The sequence below is a fragment of the Lynx canadensis genome, chromosome A3 (assembly GCF_007474595.2).
Source record: "Lynx canadensis isolate LIC74 chromosome A3, mLynCan4.pri.v2, whole genome shotgun sequence".
Lineage (NCBI taxonomy): Eukaryota > Metazoa > Chordata > Mammalia > Carnivora > Felidae > Lynx > Lynx canadensis.
Genome location: NC_044305.1, coordinates 101,860,747 through 101,886,373, shown reverse-complemented (window position 1 = coordinate 101,886,373; position 25,627 = coordinate 101,860,747). Strand labels below are relative to the sequence as shown.

General features: G+C 57.8%; 2 protein-coding genes across 9 annotated transcripts in view; one reads left to right on the top strand and one right to left on the bottom strand.

Moving 5' to 3' along the window:
- PSD4 (pleckstrin and Sec7 domain containing 4) overlaps positions 1-9,903 on the top strand; it is a 35,238-nt gene extending 25,335 nt beyond the window's left edge. For all 5 annotated transcript variants that reach the window (XM_030311089.1, XM_030311088.1, XM_030311085.1 and 2 more), the window contains exons 6-17: positions 871-1,047; positions 1,469-1,549; positions 1,687-1,799; positions 2,041-2,099; positions 2,284-2,373; positions 3,414-3,457; positions 3,782-3,942; positions 4,894-4,964; positions 5,085-5,248; positions 5,784-5,928; positions 6,121-6,264; positions 7,641-9,903. In XM_030311089.1, coding sequence (XP_030166949.1) covers positions 871-1,047; positions 1,469-1,549; positions 1,687-1,799; positions 2,041-2,099; positions 2,284-2,373; positions 3,414-3,457; positions 3,782-3,942; positions 4,894-4,964; positions 5,085-5,248; positions 5,784-5,928; positions 6,121-6,264; positions 7,641-7,898 — 1,507 coding nt within the window. In that variant the 3' untranslated portion in view covers positions 7,899-9,903. The remainder of the gene's footprint in view (positions 1-870; positions 1,048-1,468; positions 1,550-1,686; positions 1,800-2,040; positions 2,100-2,283; positions 2,374-3,413; positions 3,458-3,781; positions 3,943-4,893; positions 4,965-5,084; positions 5,249-5,783; positions 5,929-6,120; positions 6,265-7,640) is intronic.
- Positions 9,904-20,173: 10,270 nt separating this feature from the next.
- The window catches only part of PAX8 (paired box 8), a 59,291-nt gene continuing 53,837 nt past the window's right edge, over positions 20,174-25,627 (bottom strand). For all 4 annotated transcript variants that reach the window (XM_030311081.1, XM_032592678.1, XM_032592677.1 and 1 more), the window contains 2 exons: positions 23,050-23,136; positions 20,174-21,620 (listed from right to left, as the gene is read on the bottom strand). In XM_030311081.1, the coding sequence (XP_030166941.1) occupies positions 21,544-21,620; positions 23,050-23,136 (164 nt within the window). In that variant the 3' untranslated portion in view covers positions 20,174-21,543. The remainder of the gene's footprint in view (positions 21,621-23,049; positions 23,137-25,627) is intronic.

The window sequence follows — 25,627 nt, the reverse complement described above, 5'->3', positions numbered from 1 at the left end:
CGTGGTCACGTGGATAATGAGTGGGCACATCACGAGGATTCCCCCCCCCCACCCCGGTTGTCATACTGCAGGGAACCGGAGGAGTCAGGGAGAGGCTGGGCTCGGTGACTTCCAGGGTTCTAGCTGCCAGGCTCTGAGTGTTCCCTGAGTCTGTCGGGGTTGCCTGGGCCCCTGTAAGCTCGCGATAATGACAGCTCACCATCTGGGCTCCTGTGGCGACGGCTTCCTTTATCGCAGGACTGCCGGTGTGAGAAGGGAGAGGTCGGAAGCCGCCTCTTTGACTCCCGAGCTGTAGTTGTGCCTGAAGCCGGGCTGGCTTCCTGTGCTTCCCTCCTCCTTGCACCTTCCGTGGCTCCAGCTCTAGGAGTGAAGCCTGGGGCTGGGGCTGGCAGGGGGAAGAGGGCACGGAGGCGACACGGGCAGGGCAGGACAGGTGAGGGAGATGAGTGGCTGGTGGGGTTTGGAGAGACAAATGCCATCCCTCCTGGGGATGGATTAAATACCACTGGTGTCTTCAAAGGGGACACCTGCCACCTCAGATGAACTAGGCTCAGAACATCCTGGTGGTTTGCCCGAGAAAGTGCCAGGTGCTAAGCTTGACTCCAGCCCTTGCAGGCTGGATTCTCCTGGTGCCCAGGCCAGGCCAGGCCAGGCCAAGCAGGCTGTGACGCTGCCTCTTTCGCCGGTGAGGCCCTGGTCCAGCTTCCCTCGGCCCCCACCGCTCAAGGCCCTGGAGCTCTAGCTCGCCTGCTGAGCTCTGGGCAGGGACTCTGAGCATCCCTTCCAGGACTGACCTGTAGGGACACTTGCCCCATACGCCTTCCTGTCCAGCCCCCGTGGTAGTCTGAGCACTCTGTTGGACTTTTGCAGGCTTCCTGAGAGCCCCATGCCCCAAGCACAGTCCCCCGAGGAAGGCCAAAGGCCACAGGCTGGAGACAAGCTGGCGAATGGTGTCAGGACCGACAAGGTGGCCTGGAACTTGGCCTCTCGCCTCTATCACCTGGAAGGCTTCCGGAAGTCTGAAGTGGCTGCCTACCTACAGAAGAAGTAAGGGGCTTTGAGCCTGAGCAAGGCTGGAGGTCAAGTCAGGGGAGGGAGGAGTGGTTGGTAGACTCCATCCGCCGGTCGCCCCTCCTGTCCCTGTGTCCCTGCTGCCCCACTGCTGACCTTCATCCCATCATTCCTGTCCCAATCCATGCCTCCCCCCCATCCCCTTGCCCTGCCTGCCTCTTCCTCTTCATCACGCGTGTCACCGCTTGTCCATACTCTTGAGCCCTGCTTAGAGCCAGTGGACCGGCCCCCTTGTCTCCCCTACCCAACTCCTCGTGTCCTCCCCACTCGATGTTGGATGGTGCCAGTGGCAGACCAGAGCCCTGCTGCCCCCTTGCCCCCTCGTCCTCTTGGGACGTGTGCAGGCCCTGGGGCCCCGACCCCCAGTGCAGGCTTCATGCCCATTTCCTGTCCACAGCAATGACTTCAGCAGGGCGGTGGCTGAGGAGTACTTGTCCTTCTTCCAGTTTGGAGGCCAGAGCCTGGACCGCGCCCTCCGGTAAGACCCCCGGGCCCTCTCTGGGGCGGAGGGATGGCTGGGAGGTGGCGGCACTGGAATCTTGATTGCCCCCTGGCTCTGGCGCCTGCTGGCTGCCCCAGCCTGGGCTCCATCCTGGACTCTGGCCCTCCTTCCAGGGTCTTCCTGCAGGCCCTGGTGCTCAGTGGGGAGACTCAGGAGCGGGAGCGAATCCTCTACCAGTTCTCCAAACGCTTCCATTACTGCAATCCTGGGGCCTTCTCCTCAGCAGGTAGGAAGGGGATGGCCCTGAAGGCAGGGCAGGGGGGTCCTGGGGTGCCTGGGAGGGGGTTGCATGGAAGTGTCCCCTGGTCCACTCAGGAGTTCACTGGGTAGCTGCTGGTGGGAGTGTCTGGGGGACTGTGGAGAACCAGAGAAGCATTTGGGGGTCACCCCACCCAGCACGGGCAGGTGGAAACGCGGGAGTCCCGGTTCCAATGAGCTTTCTCTGCACTCACCTCCCTCTGGAGCAGATTCTGTACACACCTTGACCTGTGCCATCATGCTCCTTAACACGGACCTGCATGGACAGGTGAGAGGGCGGGGGTGCTTGAAGAGGGGGGTTGAGGCCAGAGGCCCGGGGTGGAGTCATGGAAGGGCCCCGGGGGAGGTAGGTCTGGAGAACTGGAGAACGTTCCAGAGTGTCCGCCTGGGGGGTTATTCTGTTGGGGTGAGGAGTGTGTGCCAGCAGTCCCCCTCCTCTGCATGGGCCACAGAACATTGGGAAGAGCATGACTTGCCAAGAATTCATAACCAACCTGAACGGCCTATGTGACGGCGGGAACTTCCCCAAGGAGCTGCTGAAGGTATGGTGGGGAGGGAGGGTGCCGGGGTGGGGGGGGGCGCTCCCTGGGCTCACGGTGCCAGGGGCTCCCAGCCTGGGCCTGCCTCTGCTGCATTATCTTTGGGAGGACAGGCTTGTGTATGGAAGGTCCCAAAGCGTGGGTCCTAGCCAGCTGCATCAGCACCACCTTGGTATTTGTCGGCTTGTGGAAATTCACAGGCTCCCTGCCTCGGACCTACTGAATTAGAATCTCTGGGGCTGGGGCCCCTAAAATGTTCTCTTAGGATTCCCGGCAATTCTGAGGCTTGGGGAATGTGAGGAGCACTGGTTTCTTGGTCCTCTGAACGAACAAAGGGCAGTTTGAAGTCTAAGACTTAGGAACCACAGGTTCTAGGGTTTGAATTCTTGTCCCTTGGCCCACTTGGGCTCCTCCTGGGGTAGCAACCACTTTATGGTGTGGTTATCACAGTGAAATAAAGGTTGTCAGGTGCTCAGAGCGGGGCGAGGCACACAGCATGCTTTTCATAAGCAGTGTTGGCCCTGGTTCTTTTGTCTGTGGGGTGAACATTTCTTGCACCCTTGCTGTGTGCCAGGCATTGCCAGGGCTCCAGAGGCATGCAAGCAGGATGCATCGACACGAATACTCTTTGTTATATCATTTCAATGTTCCGGCACCTCATTTATTCATTCGTTCACCGTATATTTATTGCCCCCGTCAGTCAGCCGTTCCTGCTGTGTCCCATGGGCGGGATGGTATGTGGATGATTCATCTTCTCAGGAGAACTAGCTCAGGCCTCACTAAGCTCAGGTAGGGACTAGGATTGCTTTGCTCACCTTGTCTCCAGCATCTGGCATGGTGCCTGGCACACGGTGAAGGCTCCGTAAATGGTTGCACGCCTGCATGGGTACGTGGATGCATGAATGAGCTTCCCGCTCAAGGAAGGGCAGCTGTGTTGGGGGTGGATGAGGCCGACTGCGGCCTGCCCTTGTCCTACCGATGCCAGGTAGAGTTTGGGCCCCACAGGCCGAGGCTCCCTGCCCACTGTGTGCCTTCTCTTCTAGGCCTTCTACTGGTCTATCCGAAGTGAGAAGCTTGAATGGGCTGTGTAAGTGACAGCCCCCTTCCCCGTCTCTGGGCCTGTCCTCCCTCCACCTGCCCACCTGAGAGTTGGAGGAGCCCCAAGGCCCCGGACAGTGCTCCCCCACTGAGTGAGGGCCAGTTTCAAAGCAGGTGGAGGAGCCCAGGTCACACCTGGAGGTGGGGCTGGGGATGACAGGAACGGATGAGCTGGCTTGGAAGGACTCCTCTTGGGAGGTCCTGGGTGATCTGGCTCCCCAGTGAGAGAGAGGGTGCGGGGTGCTGAGGCTATGGGTGCCTCCTGGTGGCCTTTGCCCGGCCAGTACCCCCAGCCTGATTCTCTGATGTCCAGGGACGAAGAAGACGCAGCCGGACCAGAGAAGGCCCAGCTGTCTCCCGCTGCGGGCAAGATGAACAAGCCCTTCCTGCAGTTGGCCCAGAACCCCATGGCACCCACCTACAAGCAGGGCATCCTGGCCCGGAAGATGCATCATGATGCAGATGGCAAGAAGAGTGAGTGCTGCCCTGTCGCTGTGCGGGGCTTACGTCTGCCATTGAACTAGAGTGTGTGCGTGCGTACTACAGTGGCTCTGCTTGGGGACACGGCTGATGCATGCGGGTGTGCGGAGAGATCGCACAGGTCAGGGACCGGCGCCTGTGTTCTTTCCTTGCTGGTGACCGTGTGCTGGGCGCTATGTAAGATGCCAGGGGGTGGGGGTGCGGGGACAAGACAGACCCTGCCCTCCAGGGTCCCTGTGGTGAGGGGAAGTCAGACAGACACATCGGTGTCTGGGATAAAAGGTAGAGATTGGTAAGTGGTGTAGGGAGGGTAAGATCAAATACCGGGGGGGGGGGGGGGTGGTGTGTGGAGAAGGGCTAGGTTTTGGTTTTGTTTGGGGGATGAGATTTGGGGGACAGGGACGGGTCAGGCTTCTGGGACATGATGGTATCTGAGCTGAACCTTGGAGGAACGGAGGGCAAGAGGGCATTCCCCGTAGACAAAGGAGTAGACGCAGTTTGCTCCAAATGGGGGTGTGTGTGACAGAGCACAGAAGGAGGTGCATTTGGCCTCATCCCTCAGACAGGTGAAGGCTTTAGAGCAGGCCAGCGACAGGACCGAAGCCAGGCTGGGAGGGGACTCTAGGGAAGCAGGCCTTCTTCTGCTTGAGGACTGAGTCCCTGTGCCTCTCTGGATGGGACCAGAAAGATGTCTAGTGGGTCTGTGCTCGTGGGTGGGAGTGTTCGGAGAGGGGGCGGCCAGCGTGGACATCTCTTTTGTTGTTTGTTGTTTGTTGATTGCCTGGGTGTGAGGCATGGTGCATGCTTGCTTGTGACTGTGTTTTGTTGTGTTGCTATGCTGCGTGTTTCCGTGGACCCTGGGCAGGGACTGAGTTGGTGGGGGAGGGGGCCGTGTGTGTCTACGTGTCTGGATGGGGCGCCCACCTTTGTGTACTCCTGGGGCAGCACCGTGGGGCAAGCGCGGCTGGAAGATGTTCCACACCTTGCTTCGGGGGATGGTTCTCTACTTCCTGAAGGTAGGAACGGGGTGCACACCCCTGACGGGCAGGGTGGGGGAACAGGGAAAGGCCCAGGATGGTTCCGAGGGTGGGCAACAGATGATAACCTCTTTTCTGGGCCCCTGGGCCCCGTGGCAGGGAGAGGACCACTGCCCTGCAGAGGAGAGTTTGGTGGGGCAGATGGTGGACGAGCCCGTGGGGGTGCACCACTCGCTGGCCACCCCGGCCATCCATTACACCAAGAAGCCGCACGTCTTCCAGCTGCGGACTGCCGACTGGCGGCTCTACCTCTTCCAGGCACCGTAAGTCCTCCTGGGGTGACAGACAGCAGCAAAGCCCCCGCTCTCCTCTCCCCATCCCTTGCTCACCCTCTGATGGCTGCTGGCCGGGACCGGCGGGCGCGGCCTTCTTCACCAGGAAGCCCGAGAATGCTGCAGCCTTTGGAAGGGGTCCTAGGGCGGCCCCAGAGGCTGGTGCTGCCTGCTGGCCTCTTCTGACCCGGGCTGCTTCCCCAGTGCATCTGCCTCCCGCGTGTAAGTCCCGGTCAAGCCTCCCAATTCCGAGCGGAGGATTCCAGGAAGCCTCTAGCAACTGAGCACTGGCTTGGACATTTGGTCTAAAATCTATTGCCTTCCCAGATTTTCCTCTTTGATGGATGACTAAAACCACCAGCAGAGGTCAGCCACCTCGATCCGTGGCAGCGCTTCTGGCTTCTTGAGGCGCTGGGTCCTGAAGCAGTCCTGGAAGACTGTGCAGACCGCAGGAAGCTGGGGGGGTGGGGGGAGGGGCGGGACCGACCCTGTGACCTTGGGGACCCACGGCCTCCTCTGCCCGCAGCACTGCTAAGGAGATGAGTTCCTGGATCGCGCGCATCAACCTGGCCGCCGCCACGCACTCGGCGCCGCCCTTCCCCGCAGCGGTGGGCTCCCAGCGCAGATTCGTCAGGCCCATCCTGCCTGTGGGCCCCGCACAGAGCTCCCTGGTACAGCCCCCGGAAGGGCCGGGTGCGGCGGGGAAGGGCGCTGCGCGGGACGCGGGACGAGAGGGGAGGTGGGAGGGAGGGGCTGCGCACCTGGGCCCGGGAACGAAGTGGGGTTTGCGATGGGCTGTGCACCTGGGCTCGGGAACGGAGGGGAGCGGAAAAACAGCTTCCCCCTCTGCCTCCCGCTCCCAGGAGGAGCAGCATCGATCCCACGAGAACTGCCTGGACGCTGCCTCCGATGACCTGCTGGATCTGCAGAGGAACTTACCGGAGCGGCGCGGCCGCAGCCGAGAGCTGGAAGAGTACCGCTTGCGGAAGGAGTACCTGGAGTATGAGGTCAGGCGCCGAGTCTCCGCCCGCCCGGCTCGCTCCCGCTCCCTCGGTTGGGCCCTCTGCCGCCCTCTCGTGGCTGTATCCGTCCTTGCAGCCTTAGTTTCCCCAGCTGCCCTGGTGGAGGGAGGGAGGCCCTGTAGGCACCCGCGCGGGCAGGGGCTTGAGCGAAGTGTGCGTGTCCTCGTGCCCTCAGACCTCTTCACTTCTTGTCGTGGGGGCACCCAGCAGCTGCTTGTCTGTCCGCAAACACTCACAGGGGCGTTCTTTTTATAACTTTCTTTCACCCAAGAGTATACTGTATTTGGCTTTCCCTAAATAGAAGGAAAAACGATTTCAGTTCAATGATCTCCCCTAATACCTACCTAATACTAATAGGCAGTATTTATGGAGCTTGTATTACTTGCCTCTATTATCTTGTTTAGTTGTCTGACAACTCTGAGGTAGGGACTGTTGTCCTGACTTTACAGATGAGGAAACTGAGGCAAAGAGAGATTAAACAACTTGACCGAAAATGATGAATTCACGTGCCGCTCCAGTCAGGGCCGAGCCTCATTTATATTAGCCCAATGATCAATGCCAAAATGGCTTATCCCTGACTTCCCCCCCCCCCCGCCCCCGCCCCACCTTACACCCAGATTCTGCTACGGTCTCTCATCCGTGCACCTTCTGGGACCCTATGCCCGAGGAGTAGGTGAGGGGCACTGCTGTGCACACTGGGCCTCACCCTGCCCTGTCCCTGCCTGTGACCAGCTGCAACCCGTAGCCAAGCCCCTGGCCCTCCCCAGACCTCACTCCCCTCTGTAGAGAGCAGAGACAATGATGCGTGGGCCCCCCAGCCACCCAGGGCTGGGCTGGGGGTGCAGCGGGGTGGAAGATGGGAACGCGCTTAGTACGCTGGGACCTGTATCCCAAGGCTGCTAGTTACGGAGGCCTCAGGAGTGTTAAACAGATGAAGGGTAGTTAGCATCTCTCTCTCCAGATGCCAATTGTTAAAATGCTATTCAGACTCAATTAGGCTTCAGTACAGATGTGAGCTGTTTGTGCGCCGTGCTGCACAGATCAGGCCTAGCGGGTTATGGGTCTTTTAGTGTCTCAGAGATGTAACACGTTCTGGAGACGTTAGTTACAGCCCTACAAGGCGGTGGCGGTTAGAATAGGGATGGGCTGGCGGGGGTCCGGATGATACTATCCAGGTAACCCCAGGGCTCGGACGCGAGGCTGCTGTGTTCTGCAGTCTGGTTGCTGGAGCGTGGGACAGACATTGGCTGTTGGTCTAGCCCTCTTCCTCACACGTGTGAGCGGTCTGCCCCTCGAGATTCCAGCTTCCTCCTACCCTGCAGCCAGGGAAGCGCTAAGGTGGCGGGGCCCGTGTGTTGCAGAAAACCCGCTACGAGACATACGTGCAGCTGCTGGTGGCCCGTCTTCACTACCCCTCAGATGACCTGGACCTGTGGGAAGAGCAGCTGGGGAGGGAAGCCGGAGGCACTCAGGAGCCCAAGCCCAGCCTGAAGAAATCCCACTCGAGCCCGTCCCTGCACCAGGACGAGGCCCCCACCACGGCCAAGGTGAAGCGCAACATCTCAGAGCGCAGAACTTACCGGAAGATCATCCCCAAGAGGAACCGCAATCAGCTGTGAAGCCGATGCCACCACCCAGACTCTGGCCCCTGCTCGGGGTAGACCTGAGACCCCACGGAGGAGGCTTGTTTCAGTGGGTCCGTGGTGGGGGACGAGGCCTACCCCTTTCCCACGGAAGGACAACCCCCGTTCCCCTGTGGTCCTCGCTCCCTCCTGGGTTCACTGGAGCTTTCCCAAACTGCTGTGCCCACCCCCACGGCAGCCCCCAGCTGCCCTGGTCCCCAGTCACTTCCGAGGGAGGAGGGAGGTCCGGGGTTTGGCTGCACTCCTGTGTCACTCTCTACCCTTCCACAATCCAGAGTGGCCACATTTCTTGGGCCTGGGGGCAGCTTAGCACTCATTTGAGCATCGGAGTACCCCTGGGCTTCCAGAGAGAAGCTGGGGCAGAGGAAGCGTCTGGGCAGTCAAGTTAGGGGAGCCATAGTCCTGAGGAAGATCTTGCTCTGGGGATCAGGTGACCTGCTGTGAGAGGTCCTGGGAGAACCCAGCCAGCCCCCGGTGACAGAGACCAGGGTTGCTCAGTGCCACCCCCTGACAGGTAGGCTTTTCGGGCAGGGACTCAGCTCAGTGAGGCTGACTCTGGGACCCTGGGCCTTTGTCTCCTACCCCCCGATAAGCATCCGTGCACCAGGGGCAAATGAGACAGGCCCACGTCACACACCCCATTGCTAATCATCGGAGCAGAGCCAATGGTGGGCAGTGAGGGCCAGAAGGGGTTGGGGCCTCCAGAGCTCTGTGGAGAGGCCTGGGAACAAGGGGCCTTTGTTTCCCCAGAGTAGGGAAGGAGGTTCTCCAGGTTGGGACCTGAGAGACGCTGAGGGGCAAGAGGTGGTGTTGTACCCCTTGGGGGCTCTCTCGGAAGGAGCTTGTCTGAGGGCTGTGAGGGCCAGTGGAAGCCTGGCTCCCTCCCACACACCCCATTCCTTGCATTTCATTCCCGAGGAGGGGCCCCAGGGTCCCTTCTGGGCCCCTCCCCCTCCTGCACCCTCTGCCCCCCTGCCAGCTCACAGGGGGCTTTGCTGCCCTCCCTGGGAAGTCCTCTTGTGCTGCCCTCTGGCTGCCTCCCAGCTGGGCTCTGGGGGAGGTTCCGGACACTCAGGGACCTCGGGCTCTGCCTGCGGGAAGGAGGCTGGGCTGGAGGAGCGGGCCACCATTGTCTCTGTTCAGCCAAGTGTGCGAACAGGCCGCCGGCCAAGAGGGGCCTCTGCTGCCTGTCTGCCGCCTGCTGGCTGACGCGCTGCCTCTCCAGCCTTCCCGCGGTGGGGGGGGGGGCCCTCCTCCTGTCCTCGCTTGTCACCAGCCCCGGGACCTGAACTCTACCAAGTGGGGCTGGCCCCTGGGGACTGTGAGGGGTGTCTGGCCAGGGCCCAGGGCTGGGCCAGGTACCCAGTGGGCACACACTAAACGCAGGCCAGTAAAGAAGCAGGTGTGCGTGCCTATGTGAGGAAGGGGAGGGCCATCCTAGGACACACCTGTGCCTAAGCGTGTCTGCGTGTGAATGCGTAGGTCTGCGTGCATGTGTGTGGGACGCAGTCACACATTTATAGGCTGTCAGCGCTGGGGGGACCTCAGAATCATCTGTTCATTCCACTCATTCATGCATTCATTTCACAAATACTATTGACCATTTCTTATGAGCCAGTGCTAGCAGATTCCAAAATCACTTGAACACGTCTCTGGCCTCAGGAGGTAACAGTCCTGTGGTCTGGTTCCTTGCTGTCCATACAGAACCACACTTTATCTTGCTGGTAAAGACCCATTCCCACCCTTTGCTCAGGGATTCGGATTCAGTAGGTCTGGGTCAGGGTCACGGACACGTATTTTTAAAGCAGCCTGGGTCACTGATGTGCAGTTAATAGGTGAAAACCTAGCATCAGGTGGATGTGACTTGCCCTGGGACTGATGCTTACAAGCTTGGCCTTGAGTGGATTATTTGACCTCACTGAACATGTATCCTTATTTCTAAAACCAGAATAAAAGGCAGAGGCGTGCCTGCGTTTGTGCATACGTGTGGCCCTTCGATGCACCTTCGCTCATGTAGAACCGGTGCCTCTCTTTCACCCCGGGGAACATGAAGCCTTCAGAGAGATCGAGACTGCAGGGCCCTGCCTGGTCAATGCTGTGTAGGCTCGGCTTGGCCTGGAGGCCTGGGGAGGTGGAGACTGGGTGGTTAGGCTGCAGTTCTGACATGTGGCCACGAGAGGGCGGGCTTGCGTCTTTCAAGCTTCTGGAGCCCAGGGGCCCAGCTGCGGAGCACTGCTCCTTGAAGAGGAAGTTAGTCTGTATGTCCCCGGGGCCATCACCAGAACCAGGACCTCCCGCTTCCCTACACGCACAGTGGTCCAGGCCGGGCCTCCCACCTTGTAGAGAAGTTGGCCAAGCAAGGGTTGGGACTCTGACATCTTCCTGCAGATGGAGAGGGAAAGGGTTTCTGGAGCTGTGTGGGCGCAGCCTGGAGTTCCCTACACAGCTGTCCCTACAAAAGTGAAAACTGAGTGAGCTCCAAGTCCCAATCCTGAGGTGTGGGGCAGATCCAACGCACGGGCCTCTGTCTGACCTTGTGTCCACCCTCACTTCCTTTCCCACCTGGGAAGTGGGTTTGGTGGGTCTCTGCAGAAAAGACAGGTTCGTGGTGATGAGCTCAGGCTCCGTGAGGCTGGCTGAAGTTTGGTTCCTCTCCCTTCTGGGGGGGGCTCAGCCTCCGGGGCCCGCCGCGACCCAGGTGATACCCCAGATGTGATCTCTTCCTGGTGTCCCAGCATCTCTGTTCTGTGTGGCTTTCTACTGATAACCATTTGTTGGTTGTTTGCCGGGCACCAGGAGAGAGTGAAAGGCCACTGAGGTCCAAGGCTTGGGTCCTTTCCTTTGGCGGCCAGAGTCAGATGGAGACGACAGGTGGGCTATGTTGGAAGGAGCTGGGCTGGAGGACTGGGATTAGCCAGGGTGAGGGAAACATGGCCGTAAGGGTGGGCCCAGGCCGGGTCATACGGGACCTTGCATGCGGCCGAGGAGTGTGCTTTACCAGCAGAAGAGGCAAAGCCTCGTGGTTTGGGGGGCAGCCAGCCTGGGAAAAGGCTTTAAGAAAATGAAATGAGTGACTAAGGCTGATAAGTAGGGTCAGCATACGGCCTGGGGACATTCTCTATAACTATGCAACTTTTCTGTGAGTTTAAAAAAGAAAAAGAAAAGGCCTGGAAACTTAGGACAGCCTGGCAGTCCCACATCTGGTCCTTCTCCCTCCCTTGTCCCCCACCCCCACATGCACGCTGGCACGTACTTGCACGTACTTCTGGGTCTCCTCAATGCCACACTCTCCATAACCACTCCTCCGCCAACTTTTCTGGATGCCTCTGCCCGCTTGCTCACACCTTTATCTGTTTGCCTTGCGAACAACTTCCAACATCCTCTGTACCCTTCCGTGAAATGGGGACACACCAGAAGGACCACTGATGACACTCAATCGTCAAATCCAATGTCTTCTCAGCCTTCATGCCCCTCACCTCTCAGCGACCTCTGACCCACAGACCTGTCTGACCCTGCACGAGGCCCAGCGCAATCTGGTCTCAGCAACCGGGACCTGGAGTCAGACTGCCCGGGGTTGAGTCCCAGCTGTCCCTTTTGTGGCTCTCTGACCACATGCCAGTTACTTGGCCTCATATGCTTTGGTTTGCTTCTCTATCAAATGCGGATAATGACACCATGTACCTCACAGGGTCCTTGTGAGGAATAAGTATAATTATGCACATAAACATCTCAGAACAATGCCTGGCACAGAAGGAAAGCTTAGCAAGTTAGCTATTAGTACGCGGCCTTGCCAGTCTTACCACATGTGCCCTCCCCTCCTTGGGGCCCTGCTTAGGTTCTGCTCTTACAATTCAAGGCCTTGACTTTCCCTCTGCCTGGAAGTTGCAAACAACAAATCTTAACTCCAATAGGCTTTAGCAAAAAAAGGACATTTAATGGCTCCCATAAAGGGACAGTCTCTATCCAGGTCAGATGACGCTCGAGCTAGGGCTCCACGCGGAGCAGGCCCCCCACTGCCCTCTGTTCTTCTGAGCTCCATCTCCCAGGCTAGGAGGCAGGAGCAGCACTCATGATAGCAAGATGGCCCTCGCAGCTACCACCTTCTTGGTGCAAGTCTAGCACATAGAAACTATCTGCTCCTTGGAAAGTTCAAACTCAAGTCCAGGAACAGAGTCCCTCTGAGCTGCCCACTTTGAGCCATGTGCCCATCTCTGAGCCAATCACTAGGGTCAGGGGCCTAGGGTAATCAGAGTCCACCTTCTGAGATGGGGGTGGTGGTGAGGTAGTGTCACCCCAAAGGATGGGGACTGGGACCAGCGGCTGAGAAATTCTGAGTACTGCTAGTGCCAGGAAGGGGAGGAAACCAACGATCCGGAGGCCTTCTCCTCCAGGACCTTCCTTGAGCCCTGCTCCCCCAGTTAAGTCTGTCTCCCTTCCCCTGTCCTCCTCTCATCCCCTGCCCTCTTCTTTCTGTCTCCGCTCCCAGTAGAACGTAGGCTTCCCAAGGGTAGAAGCAGGGCATGTTGGTTTCCATTGCTCTGAGCCCAACTCGTACAGTCAAGAAGTGTAAATCTCGAAACTGTATCCTCCCTGGGCTTCCAGCCTCCGTGTTCTCCTGGCTCTCCTACTTTCTTACATGGTCTTTTACTGTCTTTCTCCCACCCCCGAAGTCAGCCTTCCCCCAAGGTGCAACCTTGTGGAGGCCTTCAGGATAGCTTCTGGGAAAGCCTCGTGATGTCGGCCTTCAGCTCTGATCTCTGTTCTGCTTTTCAGACCCCGGGGGTCTAACTGTGCAGGACGCGGCCCTCAATCTTCCTGGAGATGGTAAGTTTCCATACAGATGTACTCCCGTTTCTAGTGATGATTCTGTGACAGTTCTGTGACAGCTGATTTGAGAGGCAACGTACCAGGATTATGAGGATATTTGAGCCAAACGGGCTTCTGCCTCACCGGCAGTGTCAGGTGGAAGTTTCTGGTTTCCTGATGTCTTTGTCCCCGTCTGGTGAGACACGGACAGGGTCTGGAGGAAGTACGTGGACAGAAAAGCGATGACTCTCTCATTCCGCGAACGAGGACGGGTGAGAGTGAAAGTCCTTCCACCTGGCCACCAAGGGGCTCGAGGCTCACTTACAGATCAACTGCGGTGGCCCAGGACCACTATTTGTATATTTCCCGTGGGCCTGATGCTTTATTTCTTATTTGTATTTTCCTAATTTATTACATGCATTTCCTGTGAGCTGTCTCGAATCCTCTCTGGAACAAGGTGAGGAATACATTAATATTTAAAATAAAATAAACAAAATGTCAGTGTGTGTGTGTGTGTGTGTGTGTGTGTCTTAGGCTGGAAATTCCTTAAGGGCAGGGACCATGTCTGTTTATACAGCACCTGGCACAGTGTCAAATTGAAGCTTAACAAATGCATTTTGATGAAGAGGGAGAAAGAAGCTGTCTGCAGGAAGATAGGGAGATTTAGACTGCACCCTCCAGCTACCCTTCCGCCAAAGCCCCTTTTTCGCAAGGGGTGCCCTTCATACTCTCTGTCCCTGACCATCCAGGTTCCTTCCTGGCATCCCTGCCCTGTCCCCACTCCTCATGACCAACCCTGTCCTCATCCACACCTGCTCTCTTACAGACGTGCCCCTTCCCCACACAAACACAGCTCCAGACACACCTCGCTCGGGGGGGCTTCCCCCCAAAACACCCCGCCCACCCTTTCACCCGCTGCCCCAGCCCCACAGGCTCAGCCAAGGCTGGGCAGCAGCCTGTGGTGCTAGGAAATGCCACCGGCGGCGGAGCCATTGGAGGTGCTGTCCCTACTCGTGCCTTGGCCCCGTGGGGGCCTCCAGCCAGGCGGGGACCTGGCAGAGGGAGGGAGAGGATAAGCCGCTTCAAAACTCCAGATGCAGCAGTTAAAAAGAGGACAGAGGCAATGATCCTTCAAATTGCCACATCTGTATAATCTGCCTTTTATTTTCTGCTTCATGAAGTTTTATTTCCTATTATTTATTCACCTCCCCGCCCTCCCCTCCCCCGCCTCCGCTCCTCCTTAGCAGGCGACATGCTCAGATGGGCCCTGAGCCTTGGCCTGGGTCTCAGCCCACCCCCACCCAACCCCCACCCTGGGCCGGCTGCTGGGAGAAGGCACCTGCTCCCCCCTCCTATGGCGCCCCCCCATCCTTGTGCTGCGGCCCCTACAGGCCCCTCCCTCCACCCTCCAAGGGGAGCTTGGCTGCAGTGTGATGGGGGGAAGGGATCAGGGATGTGAGGCCTGTCCCCCAAGACGGCTGACACTGCCACCACCACTTAGCAGGAGCTTATGGGAAAGAAGAACCCAAGGCCCTGGAACCCACAGCCAGGGGGTCTCCATCCCTATGGACCCTCTCCCCGCCCTCCTCTCCTGTGCCTCGTTTCCCACCCTCAAGGCCTCTTCCTTCTGCTCTTCCAGGCTGTGGTCAGAGAGCTGGGTGGGGGGCTGCCTGCTGAGCAGGGGCGTATTGAGATGGGAAGAAGGGGGACCAGCCAAGCCTGCACTGGGAGGGACAGCTGTCCAGCTGTTTAGGACCTGAGCCCCCTTGTCCTGCAGGAACAAAGAAGCCGCTCTGAGAAAGACCCAGGTCTTCAGGTCCCCGGCTCCCTGCTAGGGGCAGGCCAGGCTGGAGTGCGGGGAGAGGGTGTTTGGGAAAGATCGCCTACATTTTGCACTCCCCTCACCTAGCACCCTCCTTATCCCTCCTGGGGACACACAAGCACAGGAGAACACCCCTTTTCTGGAAAGAGAGGTTTGGCTTTTAGGCCCTGGGGGTTCAGGGTTTGAGTTGGTGTTCCTAGTGGCTGCTTCCTGGAGAAGACAGGGATGCCAGGGAAAGGCCTGGCAGGGGCAGGGAGGATTTCGCAAATATCTGAAACCTGAAGGCACTTTCACATCACCTCTCTCAAGGCCTTCATCACCTTCCCGCCTTGTTCTGTCGTAGTGGCTTTCAGTAAAATCTCAGTTCTAAGTTCCGAGGGAGGTGGGGTGGGGTGGGGTGGGGGATGGTGTAATCCAATCGGATTCATCTTGTTTTCCAGTAGATGCCTGTCACAGTCTGGCACATAGTAGGTGGGTCGGGAAAGACTCCCAAATGAATGAATGAATCAATGGATGGGAGGGCTCAGCAGACTTTTCCTGCCCCAGCCTCTGTTAACTGTGGCTTATTAGTCTCACTCTGGTTTCTGCCCCAGCCCTGGAATCCTTTTGAAGCCTGGCTTAGTTCCTCCAGCTGAGACGGGGCCCCTGGGTGAGTAGGGCACCAGAAGCCACCCCGTCCCCACCCAACAGAGACGCGATTCCAAATACGGCAATATGGTGCTTCCTATGGGGTTCAGTGGAAAATTACCTGGGGAATTTGGAAGAAAGAGGGCTTCATACCTGAACCAGTCAGATGAGGCCGGTAATGCCTTTCACTGACCCAGGCAACCACTGAATCACAATGTTAGGGCCGGACATCATCTCGGCCCAAGCCACACATTTTACAGCTGAGGAAACTGGCCTCCCCTGGGGTCTCCAATGGGGAGGAGATGGGGAGGGGCCAGAGCCCCGCACCCCAGCTCTGGGCTCCTTAGCTCCACCACTGGCCACTCGCTCTGGGGGAGGGGTGGGAGAAACAGAGGTGATGGCCAGGGGCCCCGTTATGATGACAAGAACTAGCAGGTTCCAGTACCCCCCAGAGTCAGTCTACACTGGCAGGCGGAGCAGCCCTTTTCCTTGGCATCGGCAGCTAGTTTCACCAGCCCTTCTTTCTTTCTTCAGCTTTTCTCTTCCTCTTCCCTTCTTTCCGTTGGTGGGGAAATGAGTTTCCATTCAGACCAAGCTCACCCCTTCAGGGACAATTTCTTTCCCCGCGGGGGCAGCAGATCCCCTGGAGGCCGATCGATAGATCAGGCCCGAGGAATGTTCTGGCCACACTCCCTGGGCTGGGGCCGCGGGGTGCTCTCCTCTCCAGGGGGGCATATGTGGGGGAGCCGAGGCCTCCCAGGAGATGGGGTGGGGGGCGGGGGATGGAAGGGTGGAGGGGTGGGGGGGCACAGGCTTGGAGGTGGTGGGAAGATAGGAGACCTGAACGTGACTTCCCGGTCCAAGCTCCGGGCAAGGCCCGGGGCCGTAAGTTAAGCTTGCTAACAATGCCCCCCTCCCCAAGGCAAACAAACGAAAACCAAACAAAAAAAGATTTATTTGCAAATGAACAGCGGCTCCCGTAGGAGGCCTGGGCGGCGGGCTGTGGGCCCGTGTGCGTGACTGTGAGCGCCCGGTGGGCCAGGCTCCCTCACGCGGGGGAGGGTGCCTTGGCTGTGGGGGAGGAGGACGTTGGAAGTGGGGGGTCTCGGAGCGGGTGGGGGCCGGAGGCACGGCGGGGGGAGGGTGTTGGCTTCACGCTGGTACTAGTTTGATTTATCCCTAATGAGTTCTCAGCACATGGCTGCTCCCGGCGCACTCCGGGGGCCAGCGCGGCCTCCCGCGGGCCCCAGCCCGCCCCGACTCCAGAACAGCCGCCGCTCGCTCAGAAAAGAGCCAATTTCCACACTGCACAGTCCGCTTCACTCAAGGGGAAATCACATTTCCCTGGGAGAGCCGCAGGCAGTCACTCCACAGCCTGGCCAGCTGCCACCAGGCACAGATGCGGGGGAGCAGGGCCCCGCTTCCCCTCTCCCCTCGCCCAGAGCCCCGCTTCCCGCCGCCCGCGGGCCCCGAGCCCCTACCCCCCAAATCTCCGGGCAGCCTCTCAGCGGCCTCTGCTGCTTTGCAAGACCAGGAGAGAGGGTGCCGTCCAGGGGAGGATGCTGGCCCGGAGGGGACCGGCCTTGCCCGCTTCCTCCGGCTTCTTAGAAGGCCAGGCGGCTGGTTCCGTCCAGGGGCTGGGGCACGTGGAGGCGGGGTTGAATGTGGTGGGTCTGCCTTCAGGAGACAAGGCCTCCGTGCCTGTGTCCCACGGTCCCCCAAACAGCCAGAGGAACAGAAGAAGGTAATGAGAAGAACAAGAAGCCAAAAGATAAGCAGATGGAGAGAAGAGACGCGCGTCCTGGCATTTGTGGAGCAGGACGCAGGACCTCTAAGCCCTTCCCGAGCGGTCACTTCCTCTCTCACGTGTCCACACCCCTGCGGGACGCAAATGGGGGCGGAAGGAATCCTTTGCTCCGGACCCAGCGGAGGAGGAACTGGAATAAGAAACTAAGAGATGAAAAATGTCAGGACAAAGAGGTGAGAGAGGTTGAGGGACGGGGTTCTCCACAAGAATCACAGCTATGGTCACTCAGCTTGGTCACTCCCTGTGGAGGGTGACGCATGGACTGCGGGCAGAGGAACAGTTAGATCCCCTATAGATGGAAGTGCTTTGTGACCCTAAAGGTAGGACGGCAGCTGCCAAGGGATGGCCGGAAGAGAAACTCACGGCCAAGGACAGCGGAAACGGGGTCAACCCGGTGCTCCTGGGCCCAGTCCTACCCACCTCCGCCTGTAGCCTGACCTCTGGACCTTCCATCCAGCACTGTTTGCCCTGTCAGGAGAGCATGGAAGTGCCCTGGGTGCTCACGTGCTTGCCATCCCTCCCCACAAAGTAAAAGCCGCCTGAGGTCTCTGCAGAAGCCTGGCCACATCCAGGTATCAAGGCCCTAGATTAGGATGCAGAGTTGGCCTTAGATTAGGGGTTGGGCTGTGGTCCCTGCTCCTCTGAATGACCTTGAAAAAGTCAAGTAATCGTTTGCTCTCAGTTTCTCCACGTGCAAAATGGGGCTGATGTTCAGAATCAGAGACAAAAATTGATATGAATGAGCTTTATAAACAAAGACTAAGCCTATGTGGAGGATTAGGACGTCTTCTGAGGATGAGGGAAGATGGGGGTGGGGGGACAGTTAAGTAGGGAGTGAAGGGGGGCCGGGCAGGGGCCCCCAATCCCCCTTGGCCTCCCTCTGCTCCTGAAGCTCAGTCCCACCGACCAGGGGCATCGTGGTCTCTAGGCCTCTCCTCCTGCACCCACCCCAAAGGACAAGGACATCAGGAGTCTCCTAAAGAGGACCTTGGTGGGTACACGTGTGCATTGAGGGAGGGAAGCAGGAGAATGACGCGGGCCGGCAGGAAAGCAGCAGCCCTAGCAAGTGCCTCGACTTCCCTGGTCTCCTATTTCCTGTCTGAAAACTGTGGCCACTGACTGCTCTTGCCTGAGCTTGTTGCCAGGGTGAAGCGCGTGCCCGCACGCGAGGGACGGAAAATTCACTTTCTTTGCTAACAACTCGTGGCAAGGATATTGGAGAAGGGAGAGAGGGGTTGGAACCCGCCTGGGGCTGGCCTTGGAGGCAAGACTCGCAGCCGCCCCTGTCCTCACCCCTGCAGGCTGTGGGGTCAGACTGGAGCGTCCACACAGCTCCAACCCACCTTAGAAAGTGGGGGGTTCTGTCTGCTCCACCTGGTGGCCCTGGGGGTGGGGGGTTTGAGCCGCTCTGTGTCTCAGCCGGAAGCTGTTCAGCTGCCTGCGGGGGCTGCCTGGCCCACTCAGACCTCTCGGAGCTTCTGGTACCCTGGGCTGGCCCCGCTGCACTAGGAGGGGCAGAGGGGGTGTGGGGAGGTGTGGTGGGCGGTGGGGGTCACTGAAGGGGGTGGAGTGAAGATGAAATGATGGAGCAGGAGCCGGGAGAGCTGCCTGGAAAGCTGAGGAGGCCTCCCCACACCGGCTGTGACTGGGATTGCTTTGGTTGCGAGGCAGGTGGGTGCCTCTCTCGCCCGCTCAGGCCCAAGCCTCGCCTCAAATCCTCCTCCGCACACGCTCTACTCCCACAAGTCTTCGCAGAAACCAGGGCCTGAACTTGCTCCCCGGCAAACCGACCCCCTCACACGCAGCTACTCACGGGTGCTTCCCACATTCCCGCGTGTCCTCCCTCCTCACAATCCTTTACCCCCGCCCGGGCCACCCCAACTTCTCCCAATGCTGCCCCCAGTGCTGGGGCACCTCAAGTCGTCGCTTTCCCCCAATACAGAAACGACTCTATTTTCTGAGACCCAAAGGGGGACCATGGTTTGACCGTGGATCGAACGTCTGGACAGGCACTGTCTAGTAGGACACATGGCCGTTGGCCCACACCACACACTAGCCAACACCCGCTTTGAGCACAGTGCCCTGAGACGCTCAGCTCACCTCCGAGAAAGGGAGGGGAGTTCAGAACCACGGTTACCTGCAGCAAAAAAGCACAGCCCAAGTCCCTTTGTCATTTGGGAGGGCCTGCCAGGAGCACCAAGTGTTCCCAGAGAGGGTTCTGTCTGCAAATGCAAAATCGGTCTGCGGGCTCCTTGGGGCACCATGCATCTCAAAGTGATCTCGGAACCAGGTCGGGGGGCACTGTCTTAGGGCACTCAGGGACCCAGAGGTTTGAGATGATGAGGAGCCTCAGATACGACGGGATTCAGTCCTGCTTCCATGCTCATAGCTAGAGGCAAGTGCTATTCTTGGAAAATGAGCCTCATCTCAGATCCCCTCAGAAGAGGAGACGGGTTTTCTCTGCAAGAGGGTCCCGTGGCTCTACTCTCGTGCCATCCTTGGCCAGCATCCTTGGCCTCTCTTTAGGGCCAAGAGGCCTATCTCTCTGCCTCAGCCCTCCTAGTCTTGGAGTCCCTGGTGGGTGAGGAGTTTCCTCTCCGACAACCTCCGTGTACTGCCCTGTCGTCAGCATTCACCTGGGCACCGTGCTGCACAGAGCCCTGCCCCTAGTTCCTGCTGTGTCCCCGGTGGAGAGGGTCCCCACAGGCCAAGCACCCTCGTGGGGGCACAGCCCTTACAGTCACCATTTTATGTGACCCTTGTTCTCCAAAACTTCTTAGAAAGGGATTGTCTACCCTGCGGCCTCCCTCACCCCCTCCTGGCCCTGCACGCCCAGGGCCACCCATTGCTCGGTCTTTCCAAGAGGACTTGATTGAACCCCACCCCCCACCCCCACTTCCCACCTGGGGCAAGTTATTTCATTTTGCCGGAGCCTCAGTTTCCTCAAATCTCGAATGGGGCTAATCCCAGCTTAATTTATGGGAGGCCCTCCACACGGAGCCTTGCACACAGTAGAGCCCGGGAAATGTCTTCTCCCTCCTGTCACACCGCAGGGCGCGTGGGAGCGGCTACCTGGGCTCCGGTTTACAGTGTTCCCAGAACCTTCACCAACCCTCCCGCTGATTCTCTGGCTTCCTGTGAATAACAGGAGCAACTACTTGTGGGGAATCTACGATTGGCCCGGCATCGTGCCATGTGCTCATTTTAATCTCACATTCACTCACAGTGGAAATCAAAGCTTAGGATAAGTGGCTGCCCGGAGTTAAACATCTATTAACAGAGGGAGAGGGAGAATGCCAAGTCAGGGCTCCTGGGCATCAGACGGTCTTTCAACCCCCCACCCCCCACCCAACATGAGTTCATTGTCCACAGGGCTCTGGGGTTCTCTGGAGAAAGCCCAGACCCAGGGTGCTTCCTTCCCCAGCTGACCCCAAAGCCTGAGACCAAGAGTAATGGTTTATTGAGTTAGGTGGTAATGGTGGGTTGTCTTTAAAAAAAAAGAAAGAAGCATCAAGGAGAGAAAGCCCAACATGGCAGGGAGACAATTCACTGAGAGGCCAAAGTCTAGGGGTGGACAGAGGGAAGCTTGACCCAAACAGAGCTTCATTTACAGTATTTACAGTCAGGCTTCTGGGGCAAGGGCTGCGAGGGGGCCAGAGGGGGAACCTCCATTGCTGGCTTCAGGGGGTCGCCTCAGGGTCTTTTCCGTTGCTGTGGGCTTGGGCTGTAGGCTGCATACCTGGCTTGGCAGGGGCTGTGGGGAGAGGGAAGCGTCCCTGGCAATTCTGCCTCATTCTGCCCCCGGGGAAGGGCTGCAGCTCACTCCCCAGGAGCCGGGGCCCTGGGGAACGTCTGTCTCAAGCTGTAATAGGCCGACTGGCTGGCAAGGAACGATCCACCGGAGGAGAACCTGGGGCGTGCTCACACATTCTCAGCAGCAGGCGAAAGGCAGGCCCTTGACCGCCAGGTGGAGCTTCCGGCTGACTCCACCCGGCCCTCAGCCCGTGGCCGGGAGGGAGGCGCGGAAAGAGCCAAGCAAGCCGAGTGGAGGAGGTGGACGGCCAGAGCCTCGGCTGTGGGGCAGGCTGCAGGTGACGGTCAGCGGGGCTGTCGGGGGACAGCCTCCGCGCCCGGCTGTGGTGTGCGGGCTGGACAGAAGTGCTTACAGCCCAGGACCGCCAGAGCGCGTTGATGGAGCCACAGTCGCCTTTGCGGCCCTAAGCCCCTCGTGGGCCGCGAGCCGTCCCTCTCAAGCTCCTCGGCGGTTCCCTCCTCTCTCCACATTTCTCCTCCAATTCTGTCTCTTTTGGAATGGGGCAGTGCTCTCTCCCTGGAACTCCTGCCCCTCGTTGCGGAGTCTTTAGAGGACAGTTTGGCCTTCTCCAAAGTCATCCTGTCTTTCATGGTTCATTAAATCAACCACACAGGGAGTGAGCCGCAATGCTGGACTTGTGGTTATTTTTCATGTAATAAATAAAGATTCCTTTGTGTGACTCTCTGGGGCCTGTCCCAGGCCAAGTCCTCCTGTTGCTCAGTTGCTCCCACTGTCCCCATGGCAACTACAGGTGGTCAAAGGCCGTGGCAGTGGTGGGCGGTGCGCTTGGCCTTGATGTGGAACTGTAATAATATGGGGAACCTGGACGTGTTTAAAAAAAACAACAACAACAACACTGCTGGTCAGAGGGGAAATTGCACCACAGCCTTCCCCTGCATCTGCTAACCTTTAAGACAACACAAGTTAATCATCTACCCCTCCGGCCTATCTGATCATCAAAGATTAACTCCTCTCTGGGCCTATTTCCTCCTTCCCTGGCCTCACCTTTGGGTTTCTGGCCAGAATGAGAACTGTTGGCTTCTTGCCCCTCCCCCACGATGGCTTTGACCTTCAACACCCTCCTTTTCAGGGAGAGGGCAACTGAGAGCAGTTACATCCGGAACCTTGAAGAACCAAGCGCACCTGGGGATCACTGGGGCCTTCCCCAACCTTGCATACACAGTGCGAGGTCAGAGAATCTTCTCCTTAGGGCCCAGAAGGACTAGAATCCTGACTGGCCATGGGGGATGTGCGTTTGAGGATCTCCACAGGGAGGCTCCCTACACCTGCAGGATGCGAAGCCCAGGAAGGCTTGGCGGGGAGGTGCCCTGCCCCTGGCCCATCTCAGCACCCTCATCCTTTCTGGCTAAATTGAACGGAAAGGTGAGTTGGAGTTGACCCCATGTGGCAAACAGAGCCCAGGTTAACCACCCTCCCAGTCATTTTTGGAATGCCAGAAGGTAATGGGAAGAAAGGGGGTTCTTGGGGGATGGCTGGTCCTGCCAGGCCCTTGGGGTGGGCCACACTTGCTCCACTGCTCCTCTTGGGCTCAGGTTTGCTCTGAGACCCTCAAGGTCATCACTCAGGGAAACTCTGGTGGGATTCTTCAAGCCACTTATGGGGCTTGGTTTCCTAAAAAGCTTCCTTACCCAGCCCATGGCCCCAGGGCAAGAGAGGGGTGAACAGGAGCCCATAGCTCATCTCTGGACCTCCATCCTGAAGGGTGTCCACATCTCAAGCCAAATATCAGGAAGGTACTGAACAAAGGGTCCCCGTATGAGGGTTCTGGTGCTGGATAATGAGTACCAGTGCGCCACTTAGACGGTTAATGTGTGTGACAGGACAGCCTTATTTGCACTCCTGTAGGGCGTCCTTGCCTCAGTGTCCCTGCTGCTGCGCTGTGAGCCCCTGAAGGCAGGAAGTCCACTCTTAGACTTTGCTGGAGTCCACCTTTGCCCTTCCAAGGCCTGAGCCCTGAATCTCACACAGAACCAAGATTTCAGAGACATGGCCTCAGGCAGTAGGAGGGAGAATGATGCCGAGAAGTCTCTTGCTTGTGTGCTCTCCCTCCAAACACCTAGGTACTTGGCCTTCCCTCTACCTGCTTGGACTGCCAAGAACACCTGTCTCCCAGAAGCCCTCCATCTAACCTGGGCCTCCGGGCTGCCTTTCAGGCAGACTTTTGGCCCAGTCTTGTACCCCAACCCTGCCCCACACAGCAGAGGGCCTGGGCGGCCCCGAGGGGACTTACTCAGCAAGCTGGAGTTGGGGAAGCGCCAGGCCTCGCCGTAGGAGGAGTAGGGGGTGTGGCCGTAGGCATTGCCAGAGTATTCACTTCCTGTTGGAGGCACACAGGTGAGAGGCCTGTGAGGTGGACATACCAATGTAGGCTTGGGGGTGGGGGAGAAGGGTCTGCAGGGCTGGCACTGGGCCAGCCCTGGGGGCATGGACAGCCAGGGCAGAGACCATGTGAGCTCAGATGTCCCTCAATCCACCCCTTGGGGGCCCCTCAGCCTGCATCAATTTGGACAGGTACCAGAGGCGCCGCCCTGACAAGCTCAGTCCTCCCAGGTAGCCCAGGAGGGACGTGATATTATTGTGCCCATTTTTCAGGTAAAGAAGCTAAGGCTTGGAGACCTCTAGAAGCTCACACAGCTGAAGGGTTTGGTGATGTTTGGAAGCTGAACTGTGTCTCCGGCGCCCAGGTTCTACCACTTTTTCTGGGCCTGGACCTTCAGCAGAAGACCTTTCCAGGAGGGGCAGAAGGGAGTGAGCGGGGTCACAGAAGCAGCCATAGAATGAATTAGCACGTACAAACTTTTTAGCCTCCCTAGCTCTGAGTTTGTTAGGGACGGGTGTGGGGTGTGTGTGAGGCCGTGGCGGTGGGGGAAGGGGGCTGCTGAGGATTAAAGGAAGGAGCCCAGGGAGGAGCCCTGCGAAGCACCAACCTCTTGGGGACTTGCTCTGAGGACGTGGGGGTCCCATCCTAAGTCGGCCACATGAAGCAAACTCAGTGCATGACTTCCAACACAGCAAATCAGATCACCTCTTTCTGTGAGTGGATTCTTGGCTTTACCAAAAAGGAATGACTTACCAAAGAAATGACATAAGGATTCCCTTAAGTAACAACAAACCCAAGCAGACCGCACCATTACCGTGGGTACTTGGTGGGGAGCTTAAAGTCTGCAAAACATGTTCCCATACACTATGCTCCTTTGTCCTCATCAGCATCCTGTGCAGCACCCATTAATATGGCCAATTGATAGAAGAGGAAATTGGAGTGCTGCAGGATTAAGCAGTTTGCCTCAAATCAAATGGCAGAGCAGAACTTGGCCTCAGGGCTCTTAACTCCGAATTTCGGATAATCCCTTTATGTGCTTCTGAGACAGTTTCCTCTGAAAGCCAGGTTCCTGCCAATCCTGCCAAACCATGAATATCTGCACCGCCTTTCAGAACCTCATCTGCTGTTGGGAGCTAAGAGCCTTCGGTGGCTTCTGATCTCCTTCACCGACACTGGAAGGGAAGCTTGAAACTGCCCGACTCTGGAGCCGGCCTGCCTGGAATCAAATCTCTGCTCCCAAATCTCCCACTTCCTAGCTGTATAACCTTGGGCAAATCACTTAACCTCTCTGAGCCTTGCTGTCCTCATCCGTAAAATGGGACGAATTATTGTCTCTATCTCATGGTGTTTTAGGGAGGATTAAATCGGATAATATACATTACACGTTTAGCCCCACTCTTGGTATATAAAAAGCACTCAAGAAATGCTAGCTTTTACTATTTTCCCATCAAGCAGGCGCTAGAATAAAGCTCAACCGAGGATCACGAGTGAAGAAACTGCTCCCCAGAGAGGGAAAGACATTTACCCCAGATCCCCTGTTCAGTTAGAGCCTGCACTAGAATCATGCGCCCTAGCTCCTACCCCAGGGCTCTTTCTTGTCTTCCACAATGGAAACTGTTCCCCATTAACCGCTGTTGTATCCTCGATTTGCCTGGCTTCAGAACACCCTAGAAGGAAGCTGATTCTACGTGGGCTACACAGCCGGGGCCTCTAACCACAACCCCCGCTCACCCCACCCCCCTGCCCAGTGCCAAACACTACTGGCTTCGAAGGACAAGGAAGAGAGGTGGAAAATACAATGTGTTTCCTCTCTCATTTTGTCACTTATTCATGCATTCACTCACTACACACTTACTCATATACTGAACACACATTCACCAAATACCTATGTGCTTCAATCACACGGAAGCTGGCGGAGGGGTTGGGGCACAGGAGGCGGCACGCACCTGGGTGCCATGTCTTCCCACCACCAGACCCGTCAACCTGCATGCAACCCCAGTGGATGAAATGTTTCTGCATCCGTGAAAGGCCAACCCGTCGTCTTTGCTCCGCATCCCACCCCTCTCACCTTTCCAAGGACTTTTCCCCTACAATCTATCCCCTTTTTTCCTGCTTCAGCAATCCCTCCCTTTCTAATTCACCACTTCTTCCAGGCAGCAAACATGCTCTGCCATCTTCTCTTTTAAAAAATTCTCTTCCTGCCGCGTATCCAGCTACCAGCCCCTTTCTGTGCTCCCTGGTCTCTGCCCTCACCTCCTCATTCCCCTCCAAACAGGCCAGTGCTGATCCCCTGACATCCCCACAACCTCCATCCTGATCATCCCAATGGTCACTTCGATGCCCACCCCACCCCCTCAACCTCCTAGCCAACCTTGATTCAGGTCATTGCTCCCTCTATGCCTTTGGGTTTCACGATGCCTTTGCCATTAGATCCACTGTTCCCTCCCACTCACTCTCCTTGCTGGTGTCTTCTCTGCTCCAGCTCTAA